The sequence below is a fragment of the Bos mutus genome, chromosome 11 (assembly GCF_027580195.1).
Source record: "Bos mutus isolate GX-2022 chromosome 11, NWIPB_WYAK_1.1, whole genome shotgun sequence".
Taxonomy (NCBI): Eukaryota; Metazoa; Chordata; class Mammalia; order Artiodactyla; family Bovidae; genus Bos; species Bos mutus.
The window spans coordinates 81430515-81451634 of NC_091627.1; the positions used below are offsets into that span (position 1 = coordinate 81430515).

Genomic DNA, 21120 nt, shown 5'->3' on the forward strand with positions numbered 1-21120 from the left:
GAGGGGGCCAGATCATGGAGCCTGGACCCACAGCCTTTCTTGGTGCTGTCTCATGTTACCCCATCCCTGCCTACAGGTCTGGCCCCATGGACTCATGGGAACACCATGCAGTGGGAGAGCAGGATTTAGACCTTGTCTGAAACCAGCCCTAACTTCCTGCTCCCCTCTCTGCAGTGAATACTGGGTGATGGCCCGCCACGTGGGATGAACAGTGGCAGGGCAACTCGAGGATTCTCAGGATTGTTCTGTTTGTGGGAGAAGCCCCCAGGTCCCCAGGGCATGGCAGTAAAACTTGGCAGGGGAGCCCTCTGCACATGGGATGTACTTCATCATGGATGTGGACCTGGGACCATCACAGACTCTAGAACTGTCAGGAATCTGAGAATCAGGACAGCAGGCTGTTCCCACTAGGCAGTGAGCGCAACATTCAAGGTGTCGACTGGACCCCCGTCTCCTTCTCCCAGGACATGTTGTTGGCTCCACAGTCCTTGCTGCCAGAGTTGGTGGGGGCAGGGAGCCACCCAGTCTGTATCTGTGATGGGAGTGGAGTCGGGGCCCAGGGTGGCCTGCATGGTCTCCAGAGCTGTGAGTTGTCAGGACCAGCTGCTGCCTTCAGGCAAGCAAATGTCTGACCACTCAGGGCTGTAAACACACTCCCCAGCCACACCCCAGCTGGCCTTCCTCCTGCTTCAGGGTTCCTCTGGGCCTCCACTCACCCTGCTGAGCCCTCATCCTGGTGTGCCAGAGGCAATGCGGATTCCAGTCTGAGGCTGGGCTAGGAGACCCCACAGGCTGGCCACTCTCTACTCTGGGGAGGTGGAGAGGGAGGGAGAGCAGCAGGGTTCCTCTTCACCTGCAAATAGGAACACAGGGTGTTTCTTGGCGGCTGCAAGGATGATGATGAAACCCCCAGGATATTGAGTCATTGTGCTGGCCAGCTGATAGCGAGCACTGACCCCCGCGCAATTGCACAGGGGTCAGAGAGCTGGAGAAACGTCTCTCAGGTCCACGGCCCAAGCAGCCCATGGGATTTCCTAACCTGAGCCATCCCTCTCCCCTTCCTTCTCTCTCTCCCTCCTGGCTCCCTCTCTCCCTCCCTCCCTCTCCCTCCTCGTCCTCTCCCTCTGCCCTGACCACTGCCTTGGGGTCACCTGGAGAGGCCGCTGCTTCTTGCCACCCGGCCTCCTCCCCCATAGTGTCTGCCCTCCTGGCGCCAGTCTTGGGCATGGAGTTTGTCCTGGGCCTGGTGGGGAACAGCCTGGCCTTCTTCATCTTCTGCTTGCGCACACGGCCCTGGACGTCCAACACCGTGTTCCTGGTCAGCCTGGTGGTCGCCGACTTCCTCCTGATCCTCAACCTGCCCCTTCGCGTGGATTACTACTTCTTCCACGAGATCTGGCGCTTTGGGGACACCGCCTGCAAAGTCAACCTGTTCATGATCGCCACCAACCGCACGGCCAGCGTGGTCTTCCTCACGGCTGTGGCGCTCAACCGCTACTTGAAGGTGGCGTGGCCACACCATGCGCTGAGCAGGGCCTCGGCTGGGGGCACTGCCCGCGTGGCCGGGGGTCTCTGGGGGGCACTCCTGCTCCTCAACGGGCACCTGCTCCTGACCACCCACTCCAGCCGGTCCTGCCTCAGTTACCAGCTGGGCACGAGACCCTCGGCCTCACTCAGCTGGCACCAGGCCCTATTCGTGGTGGAATTCTTCCTGCCGCTGGCGCTCATCCTCTTTGCCATCGTGAGCATCACGCGTACCATCCGCCGCCGCGGCCTGGACGGGCAGGCGGGCCCGCGGAGGGCCGTGCGCGTCCTCGCCGCCGTGGTGGGCGTCTACACCGTCTGCTTCCTGCCTAGCGTGGCCTTCGGCGTCGCTTCCGTCGTGGCCTTCCGCCTGCGTGCCTGCCACGCCCTGGATATCTGCTCGCAGCTCTTCCACGGCTCCCTGGCCTTCACCTACCTCAACAGTGTGCTAGACCCCGTGCTCTACTGTTTCTCCAGCCCCAGCTTCTTCCGCCAGGGGCGGGCCCTGCTGGGCCTCACCCAGGGCTGGCAAGGCTCAGACAGCGACAAGAGCACCTACCGTGCCTGGCGCAGGGCGCGCTCTGGGAAGGTGGCGGCCACAGGGAAGCTGCAGGTGGACGTCTCAGAGGAGGACTGACCAGGAAGGCCCCTCCCAGAACTGGGGCTCTGCTGCGGGTGCCTCGGGACGGAAGAATGCCTGGCTCTGGGCTGGAGGGCCAGGGTTCGTCCTTGGACGGTTGCCAGCAAGGGTCCCTCAACCAGCCAGACAAAGGATCTCTGCAGGAGCCAGGTGGGTGGCAGGGAGAGAAGAGGGTCTGGGCTTGGAGTCGTGTGTCTGATGTTGTGGGGATGATGTTCCGACAGCACGGAGCACCATGGCAGGTGGAAACAGCCAGGGACTGCCAACTCAGCAGAAGGCCACAGCCGCCTTGTCCCAGGTCAGAGCCAGGGAACTGTGAGAGCAGAAGTCTTGTTTTAGAAATTTTGTTGTGACTCAGTTGCCAGGTCATGTCCAACTGTTTGCGACCCCATGGACTGCAGCACAGCAGGCTTCCCTGTTCTTCACTATCTCCCGGAGTTTGCTCAAACTCATGTGCATTGAGTCAGTGATGCCATCCAACCATCTCATCCTCTGTCACTCTCTTCTCCTATTGCCCTCATTCTTTCCTAGCATCAGGGTCTTTTCCAAAATTGGACAGCTGTTTTTTCTATGATCTCCAATTGGCTTTTTTTTTTCAATACTAATAAACTTCCTTTTGAAAAATGCAAGCCTTTCTCAACTGATCTAAGGAAAACCAGTAAGTATCTGCAGGTTCATCTGGCATCAGGAGGGTTCAAGAGTTCCCCAAGATGAAGGGACACTCTGGGGACAGAGTGGAGAAGCTGTCCAGGGCACCATCCTTCCACAGGAATCCTGGAGCCCCATGTGTCCTTAAAGTCAGAACACTCCCCGGGAGAGGTCCTCAGGCTCCCAGGCCCACCTGGAGCCCTAGGAGGCCCTCCACCCCCCACCCCCCTACCCCACGCCTGCTCTCCTCTGGGACGATGTGGGGATCTTCAGCCTGGGAGGTTATCATCTCCACCCAGGTCAGGCTCTTGGACCCCCTCCCCTGGCTTTCCTTAGCCCCAAGTACCCTTCCCTGGCCCTGGAACCTGTGGTGGCTGCTACCCACCTGGACAGGAAGGGGCCTCTGGTCACCAGAGCCAGCTCACCGCCCTCCCCCAGGACCAGAGCCATCTAGTCCACCTCTCCTCCTTCCTGTTCTCTTCCACATGCCTGTGTCAGCGTCTGAGACCACCTGAGCAACCCATCTGTTGACCTGGGGCTCCGCAGGCACAGGTGCGTACCTGGCATGAATTAAGGGTTTCTTTTAGGGGGTGGCCACATGTAGTGGTTTTCCCTACTGTCCACAGTGGAAGTCATTGGGGATGCATGGCTTTCAAGGCTTCCGAAGGGCTATTCAGAGGTCACTAAAGCCCCAAATATGCCCCTCCTGAACCCCATGCGTCCCCAGCCCTAGCCATCTCAGGAGAATGAACATCTGCCCCAAATACACACACCCTCTCCCCACCGAGGGGGACAGAAGGGCCTAGGATGGGTTCCCTACTCATCACCCCAGTCACGGACCCCGGCCCTCAGATACAGGGTCTGACAATGGGGGCAAGCCCCCTCTCCCCACCTGTTTTCATCCTCTCAGCCCAGCCCTCTGTTATCATGGACAGGGATGCCCTTCCCCAGTTAGAAGTCCTCAAGAGTGGTGGCCAGGCCCAGGAGAGTCACCCATGTCCCAGGAGGGAGGCACATGGATGCCATGTGGATGTTGTGGTGGGAGATAGAACGTGTCAGGCAGGGGGAGATGGCCTGGGGGACAAGTTGGGTGGGTATTAAAACCCACCTCGCACTGTGTCTCCATCCACTTTTCCCGTTCCTGAAAACTCACCAACTACTGTCAGAACCCCACAGAGCTACTGAGAACCCAAACCAAGTGATGGAAAGGCTGTGCCACCTGGGTCCCTCCAAGGGGCTCCTCGGGCATCTCTGCCCTGCATGGACCCTGCTCCATTCCTCTGCTCTGCTGTTGCCTCTCACTGTAGAGACGCCCTCTGCTGCCGTGGGAAGGAGCTGGCCAACCTTGGCCTGAGATTCATCATTTCTGTCAGACCAAATGCTCCTGGAGTCTGGGATTTAAGCACTTCCTCGTGAAGGCCCCACCTCCAGGGGGTACTAACATACTGTGCTCTGCGTGAACACCCGGCACCTTCCTTCTGGTACCATCTCTCCCCACATTTGCACCTGTCTGGTTGCTGAGCAGCTCTAGTGGCCAACAGGGCTCCCTGTGCCTCCCTTTCCTGGGCCCTCCCTTCCCTGGACCCTTCCCCTCAACACCGCCATGTCCCCTCGCCCCTCAGGAGCTGGGCTCACTCGCCTGACTTCATGTAAGAGAAATGACTTGATGGTCCCTGTAGCCTGTCACTGCCGTCTCTTCCCCTCGAAGAGGCCCAGGTAGATGCTGATCACAGGGTTTGGGCCCACAACCCCGAATCTGCCCTGGATCCTCCCTGCCCCTCACCTTGAAGTTGATGACTACTCTCCCCACTGACAAGGAGCTCTCTAAAGGGGGTCTGGGTGTCCCCACAAGAGGCAGAAGCGGGGCTTCGGGCTTCTTTCACAGTCTCCCTGCATGGAAGGACCCCTTGGTCCTAACTTGGTCCCAACCCACAGTAAACCCCTCTCCCAGACTTGGTTCTCCATCTGTGAAATGGGAACAGTGACCTGGCCCTTGCTTAACTGCAGGGGTTGGAGATGGAAATACCCCATTTGCTGAGCACTGAATGAGGACTAGAGTTATTATGGGGGTGAAGGGAAGGGAAGGAGGGTAAGAAAGGATGGGAGAGGATGGGGAGAGAGCAAACTGTTGAAGGGCAGGGTTTTCTACAGATGGGAGAGTAGCCGCCATGGTGGTATAAGGTAGGCTGGAGACAGGCTGAGTAAAGACCCTATTTCCTACATTTGGGTTCTAAGCAGCATTTTGGTCCCTCAGGGTGGACTGCACTTTTTAGTGTACATGTTAGGCAGCACGTCTCTCTCCTCTTTCTCATATGACCTGCTGACACCTTCAGGGATGAAGAAATGGCTTCCATGACTTTACCCCAGGGACTCATGTGCAGGGGGCAGGCAGGCATGATGGGGCTGACAGGCCTGAAGCCACTAGTCAAGCATTTGCTAGGCACACACCATGGCCCAGACCCTCAGCCACAAAGGCAGATGATACGCCGCCAGGCCAAGCCTGGGAGAGACAGACCTGTGGACGGATCAGAGACAATCCAAGCCAGTGGGCTCTCAAGGAAGTAACACGCAGATGACAGCACGACAGCACAGGGCAGGGGTGGGAGTGCTGGGAGTGAGGGGTGCGTGTGAGCTGAACGTGGAGGATGAGGAAAGGAGCAAAGGAAACACATCCATGGCAGAGCAAAGGGCGTGAACAAGGGCACGGAGCTGCGAGAAGAGCCGGTGGGCATGGGGAGGGTGAGGAGAGCAATGAGCCAAGGGAGCAGGAAGCCTAGGGACGGAGTTAGGAGACAGCAGAAGAGGTGGGCTGGGCCCTGCAAGCTCAGGACAATCCAGCAGGAAAGCAAGTGTGTGCGAGGTTTTCAAGAAGTTGACGATGATCAGCCTTGCTGCTTTTTCTTTTTTGGCTGGGTCTTTTTCTAGTTGCACTTGGGCTTTTTCTAGTTGCAGCGAGCATGGGGCTATCCTCTAGTTCCGGTGCACAGACTTATTGCAGTGGCTTCTCTTGTGGAGCATGGGCTCTAGGGCATGTGGGCTCAGTAGTTATAGCTCACAGGCTTAGTTGCTCGCAGGCTTTTGGAATCTTCCTGGACTAGGGATCGAACCTGTGTCTCCTGCATTGGTGGGTGAATTCTTAACCCACTGAACCACCAGGGAAGCCCCAGTCTTACATTTTGATCAGTTACTCTGCTAACAGTGTGGACAGGCTGGTGAGGGGTAAGGGAAGACAAGCCAAGTAGGAAACGGTCTGTGTTCCAAGCAAGGGCAGCGGCAGACAGCACACGGGTGCAGAGGCACAGCCCAGGTCGGGAAGAGAGGCGACTGGATGGCGGGTGGAAAGTGCACACTGAGGAAACGGGCCGCAGTAGGTTCAGAGGAGGAGATACAGGTAAGACAAGTTGGAGGAGCTTGGAGGACCTGCAGGCAAATAAGTACAGCAGCATGTTTAGGGCTGGGAACAGCATTTCAGACTCTTACTGATGGGAGCCGACCTCCTACAGGGAATGGATGAGGTCACCTGGAGAAGAGTGAAGAGGACCAAGAACCATCCTTTAAAAAAAAAATCCCCAGAAGTAAAGGACACACAAAGGAAGACCTGGTGAAATGCTCAGAAGAAACCTTTAAATAGGAAGAAAATCAGGAATGCAGCAATTAAAAAAAGAGCGTGAAGTGAAAAAAAAACTTAAAAGGAATACACTAGAGCCGTCTTTTATGAGGGTAAAAGCCAAACATAAAATACCCAGACAGGCTGCAAAGTACCTCAGTATTTTCAAAATTCCTAATTGCATGCTGAAGAAAGCTGATGTGAGAACCAACATGTGTGTCTGACACTGTCTGGTCAAGTTTCCTGTGCTGACACCCTGGATTAACACAGCATGGTCTGTGCTATTAAAAATAGCTTTTTGAGAAGTGATAGGTTACCGTCTGCATAAAATTTAATTATATGCAAAATGTTCCATATTGATTATGGATTCATACATATGTAGTCATTGTATAAAATCATACACTGGGAAAGTGCTTTCTTCTAAAACGGAGGGACATGGAAAGGCGGTATGCAGGGGACTACTATTCTGAAATTTTATCTTTGTAAAAAATCCTGGGAAATGACTCTAAGTAATATCTGAATGTGGCTCAGTGTTGCTCTGGGTAGAGAATAAAGGAGTGAGTGTAATGAAGAGTAACAAAGACAAGTAATATGATGACAACCACGTCGAGTGCTCAAGAAAGCTCAAAGAGGGGGACCGCAAGACGGGCTGGATGTGGCAATTAGGAGGTCTCTGGTGACCTTTTAGTGGCAATCTCAGTGGGTGGCTGGGGTGGGCCAGAATGGGGAAGCGATCAAGGACTGTACTGTGTTGAGGAATTAATGAGACTTCAAGGAATGGAGACAAGTCTTTCCTCTTTAAACAAGTTGGCTAGTAAAGGGAGATAAGACGAGCTTCAGGCGAAGCTGAGAGAGGACCTGTGGTGGTTTGCCTGTTTTGTCCTGTTGACTGGATGGGGAAGTTTAAGCGGCCTGAGAAGGGAGAGAGGGTGAAGATGAGGGCAGCAGGGAGAAGATGATGACAGAGCAATAACAAACACTGTCCCAGGCCCCATGCGAAGCACTTTACACACACTAGTTAGTTCTGTGAGGTACATACTATGATCCCATCTTACAGACGAATGAACTGAGGCACAGACAGGTTGAGTAACTTGCCCAAGGTCATCCAGTAGTAAGTGGCAATCTGGCCTGAGTCAGGACACTCTACTGCAGGCCTCTACAGAGGGGGGGTGGGGCAGGAAACGATCCAACATGTGGGTGCCAGGAGGGTTCTCCAGAGGCCGGAGGGCACCTCCATGGGCTGGCAGAAGGTCCTGCAGTGAGGGGAACACAGGTGAAGGGACGCCTAGAAGACTTGGCTCTCAGGGGGACGAGAGCTTCAGGGGCAACCAAGGGTTAGAACCGCTGGTTCTGGGAATAAGAAAACAAGCTCCCAAAGGACATATAAATGGGCCGGCTCAGCAAGCAGCGCAGAGAGGCCTGGTGAGGGGCGCTCACACCTCTGGGGTGGTCCCTGCAGGCTAAGTGGTTCCCTCCAGTGACCCCCTGCCGTTAGTCCAGGAGCAAGAGCAGAACAAATGGAAACCTCTTAAGAAGTTTGACTATAAAAACCCAGTCCTGGCAATGGATCTTAAGGCTGGTACCCCTTGAAAGACAGGGCACACATGACTCTCTATTGGTGAGCTTCCAGAAAGAGGGAGACACTCGAGTCAGGATTAAATCTTAATAAAAAGACACCAAGAACCAGGGCATTAGGGATTTCACAGAGACGGGGCTGCCGGCTTGCACTCTGAGGGCCCCTCTGCTTCCACAGAGCCTGCCCTGCCGCATCCGGCCTCACTGAGCCTGCTCTTGGGACTTCTGCAAGGACTGGCAGCGTCCTGCCTCTTCTACAACCTTTTCCAGGGTCCTGTAACCTTGCACATGGATGTCTTGCTTCTCTAGTGAAACTCTTGAAGGAATTCAGTGTCTCTCTCTTTTTTTTTACATCTCTCTCAAATCTCAGCAAACAAGGGTTGCAAACAGGCACACTTCACAAACACAGGCTGGAGGCGTCCCAGGGAGCCTACAGTGATGGCCCAGGACAGCCAGAGGCAGAGTCTACACCGCAGTCAAAAAGGTTTGAACCAGTAAAAACTCAACAGAGTAATTTCTACCAGGCTGGTTTCACACTTGGGGGCCTGGGAAACACTGAAGGATGCTGGGCATTCAGACAGGCTCCCGATGCCTTTCAGGTCAACTCAGACATGTTGGTTTCCAGCTCTCAGAGCTGAGGAGGGTGGGATGTAGAAGAGGGCACTGGGCTTCATCTGTGTCACCTGCAGCTCCTGCACCCACCTCACTAGCACGGGAGCCTTCCTGTCAACCCCTGGATGGAGTGCAGCACACTCCCTCAGCTCACCGTGGGAGCGGCCCCGCGCTCGCTCCCGCCACCTGGCTCCAGCACAGCAGTGCGAAAGGGATTGATGGAGAGAGGTCTGCCTGAGGTTTCTCCTACCTCCAGGCCTAGGGGACACAGGGTCAAAGCCACCTCTGGCGCAGCTCGGCCTCAGGAAACTGCCCTGTCCTAAGGCTGTGGCTTACAAGAGAGCAGAATAAAGTGCCAACCTTGGGGAAAGGCCTCTGAGCACCTCCATGTAGCTGGGGCGGGGATGTCAGACTAATGGGCCTGGCCCCAGAGCCACACAGGGGAGGAAGCACCTAGGGCTGGGGGCCGGCGGGGTCCTGCCCCTGCGCCCAGCCTTACAGCTGAGCCACTGTCCCAGCAAAGGGCGGCATAAAACCAGGCAGAATTTCCAGAAGTTTATTGGAAACAGGATACAAATTGATCAGTGGATGACATCTACTTACAGACAGACCACTCTGTAATAGCACACGCTGAATGAATTATCCTGGGGAAACACGCATGACCACTGATGCGTGGTCTGGGTGGGTGTTCTCCAGCAGGGAAACCAGAGACTGGGGGAAGAGGAATGGGCCGGGGTGGACAGAAAACTGGGACACAGCCTCCCTGAGGGGACAGGCGAGGTGGGGCTGCTAAATGAGTAAATTCCCCCAAAGGAGAAATGGGATAATGTTATGAATAAACCCCCTCCCCCACCTCCTCAAAGCACTTTCCTCCCAAGCAGAGTGACAGAGAACCTACAGAAACCCACCAGGGCAGCTACCTCCACCTCCACTCACCGGGGTCTTAGGACAGCATGGGGAATCCACAGTGGGATTGGACGTGACAGAGAATGGACCAGGGCCACGCATGTCCTGGGACTGCTTGCCCTCTGACCCACCACTCGCCTTCCCCTGCTCTGCTCTGGGGACTGACTGCAGTTGGCCTGTCCCCAGCTCCCAGATCAGCTGGCTTCCAGCTGCATTTAGCTAACGCAGAAATCTGGAAGGCATGGAGAAGGACGCCAGGCTATTTGTGCTCCCGCTTTGCCTGGGGTGGGGTGTGGGGGGTATGTTTCTGGCAGGGCCCAGGTCTCCTCATGGCTTCAGCTCCCACCACATAGGCCCTCTGCAGACCCAGGCTCCACCCAGTGGCCTGACCCCCAGGATCTGGTCCCACCAGCTCTGTGGTTCCCTTTTTCCAGTTACCCCTCAGTGGCATCTTGGGTCTTCTTATTTCTCAGTTAAACAATTTCCTGGATTAAAACCCCTCTGTTTTAAATATATAGACTTTTCTGGTTTTCTTGGTTGGATGCTGACTTATAGAAACCAGGCTGTGGACAAGGCAGAATCATGAAAGGCAAGCTAGAAAGCAGTTGTGTCCTCTCCTGCACCACCTCGGGGTGGGCGGGCGATGACGGGGGAGGAGGACGATGACTCTTGGGCTTCAGCATCCTTCAGTGTCCTTATCCGAGGACACAGCAGCCCTGGGCACGTCTGCTGGGAAACGTGTAGACGGGCGTTGCATGTCAGCCCACAAGCTCGCTGCTCACAGTGCTGACAGGCCACTGACACCCACAACGGTGACACTGGCTCCAAGAAAAGGGGGGTGGCCGGGAAAGCCTCGCGGCACCAACTGCTCCTTCGGCAGAGACAGATACTAGAGGCTCCTTGGCATCCATCCTCCAGTCCCTGAAGGTTCAGTGCTGGGAGACTTTCCCGAGATGAAGTGGGCGCCTAAGATCTTAGCCAGCAACCTTCCTACAGGAGGGCGGGGCTGCGGAACAAGGAGTTTTCACCACACAGTGAAGGGAGAGCTGTCGGGGTGCACCTGTCCCACAGCAAAGCATGAACTGGAGCCGGCCTGGGCCTCCCTGTTCTTCCTGCAGCCCCGGCCTGGCCCCGGTCTCCAAAGCTCCTCGCCTGGGGAAGGAGGGCCTCTCCCCAACAAGCTGGCAACAGTCACGGGCAGCTAGTGGCTCCTTTAACCACAAGTCATGGTTCTATGTGGGTCAGGAGAGGACAAGGAAAAGGTAAAGGAATCATTCCACGATCTGTATCTATCGCACAGCAAATCCAGGGCAGAGCATGGGGATACAGCTCGGTTGCGTCTCCTTCTTTAGAGGATGTGGCACATGGCTGGTGAGGCAAGAGCTGGCTGCCTTCTCTCTCCCTGGGGCTTTACAGAAGGAGCTTCCCTGTGGGACCCTGAGGGCAATGTCTGCCCCCCCCACCCGGCTCACTGAGACCCACCCATGGGGCCCCAAGCCAAAACCTGGAACAGCTCCAAGAGTTGGCAGTGGTGAGAATGTCCCCGGGGTCATCCCTCAAACACTAAGATGAGAACCAACCCCTCCTGGGGAGAGAAACCACAGTGCCTGCGAGACTGGAAAAGGAAAAGGCAGCTCGTGCTTCGAGCGTCACCCTCAGTCATCATGCATCACATCCTCTGCTGAGTTGAGCCCAGCCTGCGACGACCAGACATCTGGAGCGTCATGGTCATTTTAGGGAAACCTCACTCTGCCTGGATGGCAGGGGGCACTCAGCTCACTTGGAGCCACTCTGTCCTGCAAGCAGCTGGCCGTTTGACCTGCTGTCAGCCACCCAGCTGTCTCCCGGCCACACGCTCCAGGCACCACAGGGAGGCCACACTCCCACTGGCTTTCATGCTGTTGTGACCCTGTACCCTGAAGCCTGTCCCTGCAAACAATGGCAGGGAAGCAGCAGACTCACATCTGCTTGGGGAGCAAACAGGGCATTAAGGTTTTCCTGTCCCCGCAGCTGTGTACACAGAGTGGCAGAGTGGCCCACCTGTGACGCCAGCAGGGCCTGTACCAGGGCAGACAGCAGAAACAGACAGGTCTCCTGGGGTCTAGGCACAGGTGCTCACAGAAACGGCTGGGTTGCCAGGGTGGCGGAGGCAGGGCTTCCACACAGACTCACCTGCAAACACAGCTCTCTCACTTCACCCTTACAGGCCACACAGACCCCACCTGCTTAAAATTAACCTGGATGAATGAGAGTCCTAGAAGGAGCAACCTGGCTGCAGCAGCTGGTTTGGCTGTGAAGGAACAGGGCAGGACATGACGGCTGGTCACCATGATACACACGCTCAGCTCACGTTTTACCTGCTCTCACTGGGCTGCCTGCGACTAAGCAGAACCAAGAGAACGCCAGCCTCTTTCCAACAACAAAGCACGGATGATATAAAGAGTCCATAGGCTTCCCAAAGACAATTTGCTTATCTTTTGTCAGAACCACAGGTAATTCTGTACCTGGGAGGGATGAAGGCAGGGGGACAAATACAGGATGCAGGGGGTGAAGGACAAAATTCCCCACTAAAAAAACGGGGAATGAAGCCTACTGAGAAAAAGCCGAGGGACAGTGACAGCTGGGATGGGGGGAACATCCTGAACTACATCAGCATTGGCACATTTCTTAAGAAAAATCCACTTAGAAACATGCCGTATCCCTCAAGTCCACACTGACACAGCCGGCGACAGAGCGAAGCTGGCACATGCAGGGCTGCAGCGGCTCTGAGCCTGCAGCAGCCCCACTGCCCCAGAGCCGCGGTGCCCGGGGTTCAGGGTGCCAGAGAAGGAGGTCTCGGAGTAGCTCCCCCAGCCCCTCAATTCCCCAGGCAGGTCCCGTTCTGGGGCAGCGAGGTCTCTGGAGGAAAGCAAGGGGACACTGATTCACAAGAGGAGACGCAGCTTCGGGGACGCGTGCTCCTGCAGTCTCTTCCCCGGCCTGGTCCAGGCTCTGTGGGGTGCAGGCGGAGGTCTCCCCCGGGATACGCTGGGAATGGGGCTGCCTCCTTCCCAGGCATGGCTATGGACATCAGCGGGACAGTGTAGCAAGTCTTGGATTATAGGATTAAACAGCAGTAGCTCAGTCTGACACGCAGCATGTGAGTTCTGGAAAAGGAAAGAAACAGGGTCGAAGTTAGGTGCTGATGGCAGAGGCAAGGGGAGAAGAAGGACGGATCAGACCTCCCACCACCATCATCACAGCCTTCAAGGAAAGGAGGCTGGGCACTGATTCAATGTTGTTGAAGAGTGGACCAAAGGAAAGTTCAACTGAGGCCACGAAAATCTGAGTGACACTGAGGTATCTTGAAAGCTGGAGTTGGGAAGGGCAGGTGCAGTGGTCACCAGCCAGGCAGGCAAGTGCTGACACGCATACCGGAGCAACGTCGTGGAACCTCTCTGACGGGACGCTAGGGAATGGGGAACGCAACGGGCCTACAGGAGGCATGCTCTGATCTCAGGTAACCATAATCAATCATACGATGTAGGCACTCGGAAGCTAGGGACATATTTTTCCATAGGAGGGGAGTGACCCCAAACACCCAGTGTCACAATGTCCCTCCTTCCCCCTCAAACCTTCAACTGTCCTGTTCCAGAGCTGCGCATCTAGAGATTCTCAAGACATTCTCAAGGGAAAGAGAAGCAGTGCCGGCCAACTACATTGTCACCATCTGGTGTCACACAGTGGCTTGTGCAAACTTTTGCTTGTTTACTAGCTAAGCGGCTAGGAGGGAACTGGGGGGTGCCTGCTGAGACGGGATCAGGGGCTCGGGCCAAGGCAGGGCCTGGATACTCTCTCTGGTCACACGCTCTGCAACCGGGAGGGGACATGCGGTTAGGGGACAGGGACGCTCACCTTCACAGCCTCCCGCCATCCTGAGGAAGGGCTGCAGGATAGAGCAGAGCTGCGCCTTCACTTCATGAGCCTTTCTAGAATGGGGAGATATATGCACACAGCCTGGTATTGGAGAGGGCTCAGCAAGTATGTGTCCAATCAAAACCCAGCCAGTTCAGTTCAGGACTGGGCTAACCTGCTTTGTTCCTTAGGTTATGGAAGAAGCTTTCACCAGAACCTTGTGAGGGTAAGCAAGGTTAGGAGCTTGCTCAAGGCTGCATGGTGAGTAAGTTGAGGAGTCAGGATTTGAACTCAGATCTTCTTAATTCAGGTAGAGTTTTTCCTGCTACTCTAAGCCGCCCCATTCTCCATCCATCCCAGTGAGAGCACACAGCTCTCTTCAGTGTCTAAATTACGGGTTATGTGTGTGTCAGTATCTCCAGTATTTCTCAGAAGCCTCTCTCCTTTTGTGTGTGTGGGGAGAGGTGAGGGGGACCACTCTGCCATTCATTTATCCACCCACCTATGGAATTAAGCCATTTGCCAGAAGAGTCACTTGTAAATAGTTTCCAAAGTTTCTGGCCTACCATGGTAAATTGTGCTTTCTTCTATTTGAGCTAAACTTACCTGCTCCACGTTTGAGAGCAACCCTCTCATCCCACCAGCTCAGGATCTGGCATCCAGGTTCACACCTGCTTTCTCCATACTGGCCATGGTTTTAAGCTGAGATATGTCACCTCTTGCATTCTGGGCTGAAGCATCCCAGTGCTTACCACCTGCGCTTGTAATACCAAAATGTTTCCCTGCTCAAAGCTTCCTCAGCCCCACTGCATTTCCCAAAGCAGGGAACCAGAGCCATGTGAAGGGTCCCAGATACACAGGGCCCCAGAAAGAGATCTATGCCCATTCTCAGGTCTCCTTCCTAGATGATGTAGCCCAGATCATTTTGGTTTACACTTATAAGTAAATTATCATATGCATCAATCTACATTTGCTACTTCTGTCTATACTAACTCTGATTTATAAGCACTTATTATTTTTTTACAAAATTTTCCCTTTTGCTTTGACTATTCATAAGTACTTAAAGGGCTTCCCTGGTGACTCAAATGGTAAAGCATCTACCTGCAAAGCAGGAGACCCGGGTTCGATCCCTGGGTTGGGAAGATCTGCTGGAGAAGGGAATGGCAACCACTCCAGTATTCTTGCCTGGTAAATTCCATGGACAGAGGAACCTAGTGGACTACAGTCCAGAGAGTCGTAAAGAGTTAGACACAACTGAGCAATTAACAGACACACAAACACACACACAAAGTATTTAAAGTCCCTGGACTTGGAGGTTCTTTACTGTAACCAGCTGCTGCGATATAAACAATCTTTTTTTTTTTTTTTTTAAGGTTTTCAGCTACCAGTATCTGAGTTAATTTCTTCCCCTTCTGAAACCCAGAGGAGAAACCACCATCAGAATTCTGGAGTCTGGAAAACAGATAAACAAGTGATAACAGCCCATGCATTCAAGAAAGCCAAACCTGAAGCTGGCAGTGTGAAAAGCTGCGAGCCCAGTATGCACAAAACAGCTCAGGAATGGATACCAGACACCTCGAGGGGGTTGGGGGAGGGGAGACTGCAGCAGAGATCAGTTGAAGGCTGAGGTTGCTGGACTCCTAGAAGTGCTCCTGACTCCACACCTCTCGGCAGCTGCCCACCTCCCACAAGTCTGGATAGTTATTCTCTAAAGAGGACCAAATAGGGGGTTGCAGGCCTAGGGTTCATAAGGCGCCAAGCGGGGCTGCCAGTCCTGAAACTGAGGACTCACGTGAGCGTATATCCACTGAATGGTAAGACCTCTAGCCTTCTTCCCCTTGAGCTCCCAGAAAGCAGGTAGCCAAAACTTTATCCTCTGAAAAAGAGACTATGCTGTGGTCTGAATGTTTGTGTCCCCACAAAATTCATATGTTGAAGTCCTAAAGCCCAATATGACGGCATCAGAATTCCGAACCTTTGGGAAGTGCTTAGGTCATGAGGGTATAACCCTTACGAATGGGACTGCGGTCTGTGCTCAGTCGTGTCCGACTCTTTGCAACCCCATGGACTGTAGCCCGCCAGGCTCCTCTGCTCATGGAGCTTTCCAGGCAAGAATACTGTAACGGGGGACTTTCCTGGCGGTCCAGTGGTTAAGACTTTGCCTTCCAGTGCAGGGGGTGCAGGTTCGATCCCTGGTTAGGGAGCCAAGATCCCACATGCCTTGCAGCCAAAAAACAAACAGAAACAATATTGTAACAAATTCAATAAAGACTTAAAAAAAAAAAAAAAGAATGCTGTAATAGGGTGCCATTTCCTACTCAAGGGGATCTTCCCGACCCAGGGATAAAACCTCTGTGTCTCCTGCATTGGCAGATGAATTCTGTGCCACTAACACCTCCTAGGAAGCTCATGAGTGGGATTAATGTTCTTATAAAAGAGACCCCACATGCTCCCTAGTTCCTTTCATCATGTGATGACACAGCAAGAAGACAGCAGTCTGCAACCCAGAACAGGCCCTTCATCAGAAGCCAATTATGCTGGCACCCTGCTCATGGACTTCCCTGCCTTTAGAACTGTAACACATTTCTGTTGTTTACAGTACGCATCTGTAGTATTTTGTTACAGGAGCCTGAATGGACTAAGATAGATGCAAAGCATCTTCTCTGGGAAATCTGCCCAGCCCACAGAAAAGACCTGAGGATACTGACCCTCGGGCCACTCAACAAACAGCCTGGTCTGATGTCCTTTCTGCGAGGTGCACTGAAGGTTGAAGTACAGAGCTTTCATCTGACTTTAGTTTCCTACTCTTAAACACTATTACACAACCAAAGGTCACCAGGAAGAAACCTCTAACACAAACGTTAGAGACCAAAACAGAGAAAAATGCAAATTGGAAGAAACGGATTATTCATGGAGAAAACTCAAGAAACAGAAACCACTATCATTAATATCCTCAGACAGGTAAGGAAAGATACAGTGTCCACAAGACACAAACAGTATATTATTTCAAATTAAATTGAGAGAACCAACAGAGTTGGCAGGGAGCCTGGAGAAGGACTGAAGAGTTCTGCTTCCTATTGTTGTTGTTCAGTCATTCAATTGTGTCCAACACTTTGCGACCCCTTGAACTACAGCACGCCAGGCTTCCCTGTCCTTCACCATCTCCTGGAGCTTGCTCAAATTCATGTCCATTGAATCAGTGATGCCATCCAACCATCTCATCCTCTGTTGTCCCCTTCTCCTCCTGCCCTCAATCTTTCCCAGCATCAGGGTCTTTCCCAATGAGTCAGTTCTTCACATCAAAGTAGTGTGAGCCAAAGTAGTGGAGGTGGCCAAAGTAGTGGAGCTTCAGCTTCAGCATCAGTCCTTCCAAAGAATATTCAAGGTTGATTTCCTTCAGGATTGACTGGTTTGATCTCCTTGCTGTCTAAGAGACTCTCAAAAGTCATCTCCAGCACCACAGTTGAAAAGCTCAACTCTTCTGCTTCCTATAATGGTGGGCTAATTTATCTTGGGTTAACCCTCCAGCCAAAAACAGTGATAAATTCTATATAAAATATAAAAACAAGTGTTTGAAGATAGTGGAGAGCAACCAAAATCAAGCATAAACTGGAAGAGAGATGACTTGAAAAAAGGCAAGACTAGGGGAGATTCACTGTTAACAGTACCCCTGTGAGCAGTTCCATGCCATACAGAGGGATATGGTTCCAGCAGAAAGCTGCAGTCTGACTGAGCTGAGCAATCAGGGACAGATCGGAGTTCAAGGCTGCCAATACAGCTGGAAATTGAGGGAAGAGATTCTAAAAGGAAGGACACAGGTAAGGGGGAGTCCCCAGATGAACATACACACTCCTCTAAAATCACTGGCCGATTTCGGAACTGCTCACACACAAAATGAGACTCCCAGGAGCCCACCGGAGAACATCAGCTGAAACGTTAAAAAAGGCTAAGCAACAACCTCAGCAGCTGTCCAGTGCTGGGAAGACAGAGTTCAGAATTCAAATTCTACCAAGCTAGAAGGACGGGGCAAACAACTTGGTCTTTCCACTGAAATCTCATGGAACTAGGAGCATAACTGAAATAGACAAGCCCTAATAAAGCCAGGTGGCGCTAGTGGTAAAGAACCCCAATGGCACCCCACTCCAGTACTCTTGCCTGGAAAATCCCATGGATGGAGGAGCCTGGTGGGCTGCAGTCCGTGGGGTCGCGAAGAGTCAGACACGACTAGGTGACTTCACTTTCACTTTTCACTTTCATGCATTGGAGAAGGAAATGGCAACCCACTCCAGTGTTCTTGCCTGGAGAATCCCAGGGACGGGGGAGCCTGGTAGGCTACCGTCTATGGGGTCACACAGAATCGGACACGACTGAAGTGACTTAGCATAGCATCAAATTTAATTGCTTGTTAGAACATACCTTAATACTCTACAGAAAAAAAAAAAAAAAAAACTCCATTGAGGAAAATAACAGAATCCTGAGTCTCCACAACTTGTCATCCACACTGACCAGAATTCATTAAAAACCGTTAGACCTGGGAAACGGGAAAATACCCATAATCAAAAGAAAAAAACAGTCAGTAGAAGATGATTAATGGATGATTCAGATATTAGAATTAGCAGATATGGACTTAAAATATTTACTATGTTTTTAAAATACATTGGAAAAGATGGATGTGTGGGGGACAATATGGTATATTTTAGTTGAAATATCAAAGACCTAAATGGGAATTCTAAAACTGAAAAATACAAAATATGAAATGAATAATTCATTGGATGGATTAACAGAAGACTCAGTACTGCTGAAAAAATAATCAGTGAACTTGTAGATCTCCAAACATTATTCAAACTGACAAATAAAGAGTAAATATTGCATGACTCCATTTAATAAAATTCTAGAAAATGTAACCTAATCTATGGTGCTAAAAAGGAGATCAGCAGCTGCCTGGGATGATGTGGGAGTGATAGGGAGGACAAGAGGGCCAATTATAAAGGAGTGCAAGAAAATTTTTGAGGGTGACAGGCAAGTTTATTATCTTGATTATGATGATGGCTCCTGGTGTGTGTGTGTGTGTATGTTAAACTTATCAAGTTGAATATTTTAAATATGTATAACTTACTGAATGTCAATCATGCCTCAGTAAAGCTGTTTTTAAATTAAATAATAATGGAAAATAGCTTTATAGGGTATTTAAAATATGTGCTAGAACAACCTGTGCTGACTTTAGAGATGCGATAAGAATCATTATATTCTGAGTTTACTAAAACTAGAAAAATTTTCTAGTTTCAGTTTTTTAATTCATTTAAAAAACTAAAAACAAGAGAAAAAGAAAACTGGTACATTCGTTTTAATATCAGACAAAATAGAGGAATATTAACAGAAGTAAAAAGGATCATTTCCTACTGATTAAAAAGGTCAAAAAGACATAAAGTCCAACAACATATATATCCAATAACAATTTCAAAATTACATAAAGTTAAAATTGGCAACTTTTAGGGAGAAATTAGACAAGCCTGGTTGGAATATAAAGTAGGGTAAAGCAGTACTCTGCAGAAAGTAAACAGACACAGGGGAAGAAAACTGGAGGAAAACAAGAAGAAAATTAGAAAGCAATGTAGGAGGTCCAGTCTCCAGTATCTTGATCCTTTTTTCTGCTGTCTGGTCCCAGATACCTTAAATGTAACCGCCCTGTTTCCCCAGGACTCACTCATGGCCTTGGTCAACAACTGGCCCCAAAGAGCTCCTGTAGGCACTCAGTGAAGCTGCAATCGGACCATCGTGGGAAGGGTCTTTGCACACATCTTCTTAGGGAGCTCACCTAACAAAGCTGCCTCCAAGCCTGTTCCTCAGTTTTACATTAATGACTTTTCATATTCATGTATATGTAAATAGTTGCGGATAAAAATAAATATTTGGTTGAGGGAGAAAAATGCTATACATTATAACTCAGATGTTTTCTGAGCTTAAAGAGCGCTCAGTCATCTGGAAGGGAAAACAAGAAACACTGAACGAAAATAAGGAGCAAGGCTGGGGAGCTTAACAAGAACCCAGTGGGAGGCTCCCAGGCAAGGAGGCTGTGACTCATCTTCTGGAGTCATTGCCCTGGGAGCTGTGCAGATTCAGAAGATTTCTCCTCACTTCTTCACTGGGATCTGAAGAGACTGGGCAGGGGATGCCTAAATCGGCTGTTGGGCTTCACTTTCCTGGGGCATCAAGATCTAATGCTGACGTCCCGCTGGCTTTCTTAAAGCCAGCATCGAGGAGCCGTGGACTGCTCTTCAGGTGAATGAGTCCACTCTTTTCTGAGGAAGATTCGCTTCTCAGGGACGAAGCTCCCTCCCTCTGCTGACTTCTTCCCTCTCCTTTCCCAAGCATCTACCATTACCCCCTCAAAATAGGGACTCAGTTTTTCAGTCAGGGGTTTACTTCCTTTCTCAGAGGTTCCCCCTCTACGTCACTGAGGATGGGCGCTCACAGGGATAGGCTGGTTACAAAGGTTTCCTTGCATGACCCCTGAAGGTAAACAGACTTCCTGAGGGAGCCAGAGCTGGTTCTCACGGCCGTCGGCCTCTGAGTAACTACCAAGGACTTGTGTCTCTCTTCTAAAATCTCCATATTGCTGGTGGTGGTGTAGTTGTTAAGTCGTGTCTGACTCTTGTGACCCCATGGGCTGTAGCCTGCCAAGCTCCTCTGTCCATGAGATTCTCCAGGCAAGAATACTACAGTGGGTTGCCATTTCCTTCTCCAGAGGATCTTGCCAACTCAGGAATCGAAGCAGGGTCTCCTGCATTGTGGGCAGATTCTTTACTGACTGAGCTACGAGGGAAGCCCTCCATATTGCTGAGAGGATCTTAAACCTAGACCACTTATAGGCTCACACACTAGCATTTTCCTCAGGGGCAGGACAGAAGAGTATTCTCTGGGAATACTGTGATATTTACTACTAAACCCAGCAATGGACCCTGAGGAGGCCAGTTTGCCATCCTTCCAGAATACGCCAAAACACCAAGGTACTGATTACTCACACCTAAGGTACTTGGGCCAGTCTTCCTTCAGAAGCCCTACTCCTACGTGAGAGAACATCCGCTACCCTCAGATAAAGCTTTAACTGTCCTGAAACTCTCCAGATACATTAGATAATCTTCTATATCTGCTTCACATTCAATAAACTCTGGGACCATAATAATCCATTATAAAAACTGAAGAAAAAAAGAAACTTGAAGGTACTTTAATATATTTAATCAGGTTTTAACATTATAGCTTGAGAACAGGAGACCAGAGGTGAGTCCAGGAGCACTCAATGTTCTTCCATAAAAAAAATATTTTAGAAGATTCGAAAAAAAATCATAGTCTTTTGAAATGACATAAAAATGTTTGACAGAAGGCAGCCCGGGCCTAAGCATGCCTAGGAGTGCCATCAGCTGCTCCTGGCAGTCTATTTTTATTGGGATTTGTAAAGACAGCAGATGCATTCCCAGAGCTCTCTCACTGGTACAATGGCCTCACCTCCACCCATTTCCCAGGGTGGGAAGCAAACAGTTGGAACGCTTGAATCACTGATTTCAGAAATAAGTGATCCAAAGGACAGTCTTCACATACCAGATCATAGTATTAGACTTAGAGGCATCCCCATCAGATACCCCCTTCATTGTATAAAGACATTGAGAAATGCTATTAGTCAACGCAGCGAACACATAAGAAAGATAACAATCTGCAG

At 51.4% G+C, this 21120-nt stretch overlaps 2 protein-coding genes across 8 annotated transcripts in view; one reads left to right on the forward strand and one right to left on the reverse strand.

The window, feature by feature from the left end:
- Positions 1–981: 981 nt before the first annotated feature.
- Positions 982–2478, forward strand: OXER1 (oxoeicosanoid receptor 1). The gene has a single exon (XM_005902559.2). It carries the CDS (start codon positions 1025–1027, stop codon positions 2159–2161), a length of 1137 nt encoding a protein of 378 aa, XP_005902621.1. The 5' UTR covers positions 982–1024; the 3' UTR covers positions 2162–2478.
- A 6662-nt stretch (positions 2479–9140) lies between these two features.
- The window catches only part of MTA3 (metastasis associated 1 family member 3), a 213477-nt gene continuing 201497 nt past the window's right edge, over positions 9141–21120 (reverse strand). For 4 of the 7 annotated variants that reach the window (XM_070379671.1, XM_070379669.1, XM_070379668.1 and 1 more), the window contains exon 17: positions 9142–12658. In XM_070379671.1, the coding sequence (XP_070235772.1) occupies positions 12633–12658 (26 nt within the window). In that variant the 3' untranslated portion in view covers positions 9142–12632. Of the gene's footprint in view, positions 12659–13406; positions 13481–13507; positions 14626–21120 lie in introns of those variants that run through there. The other 3 variants (XR_011466095.1, XM_070379672.1, XM_070379670.1) reach the window with 3 other exon arrangements.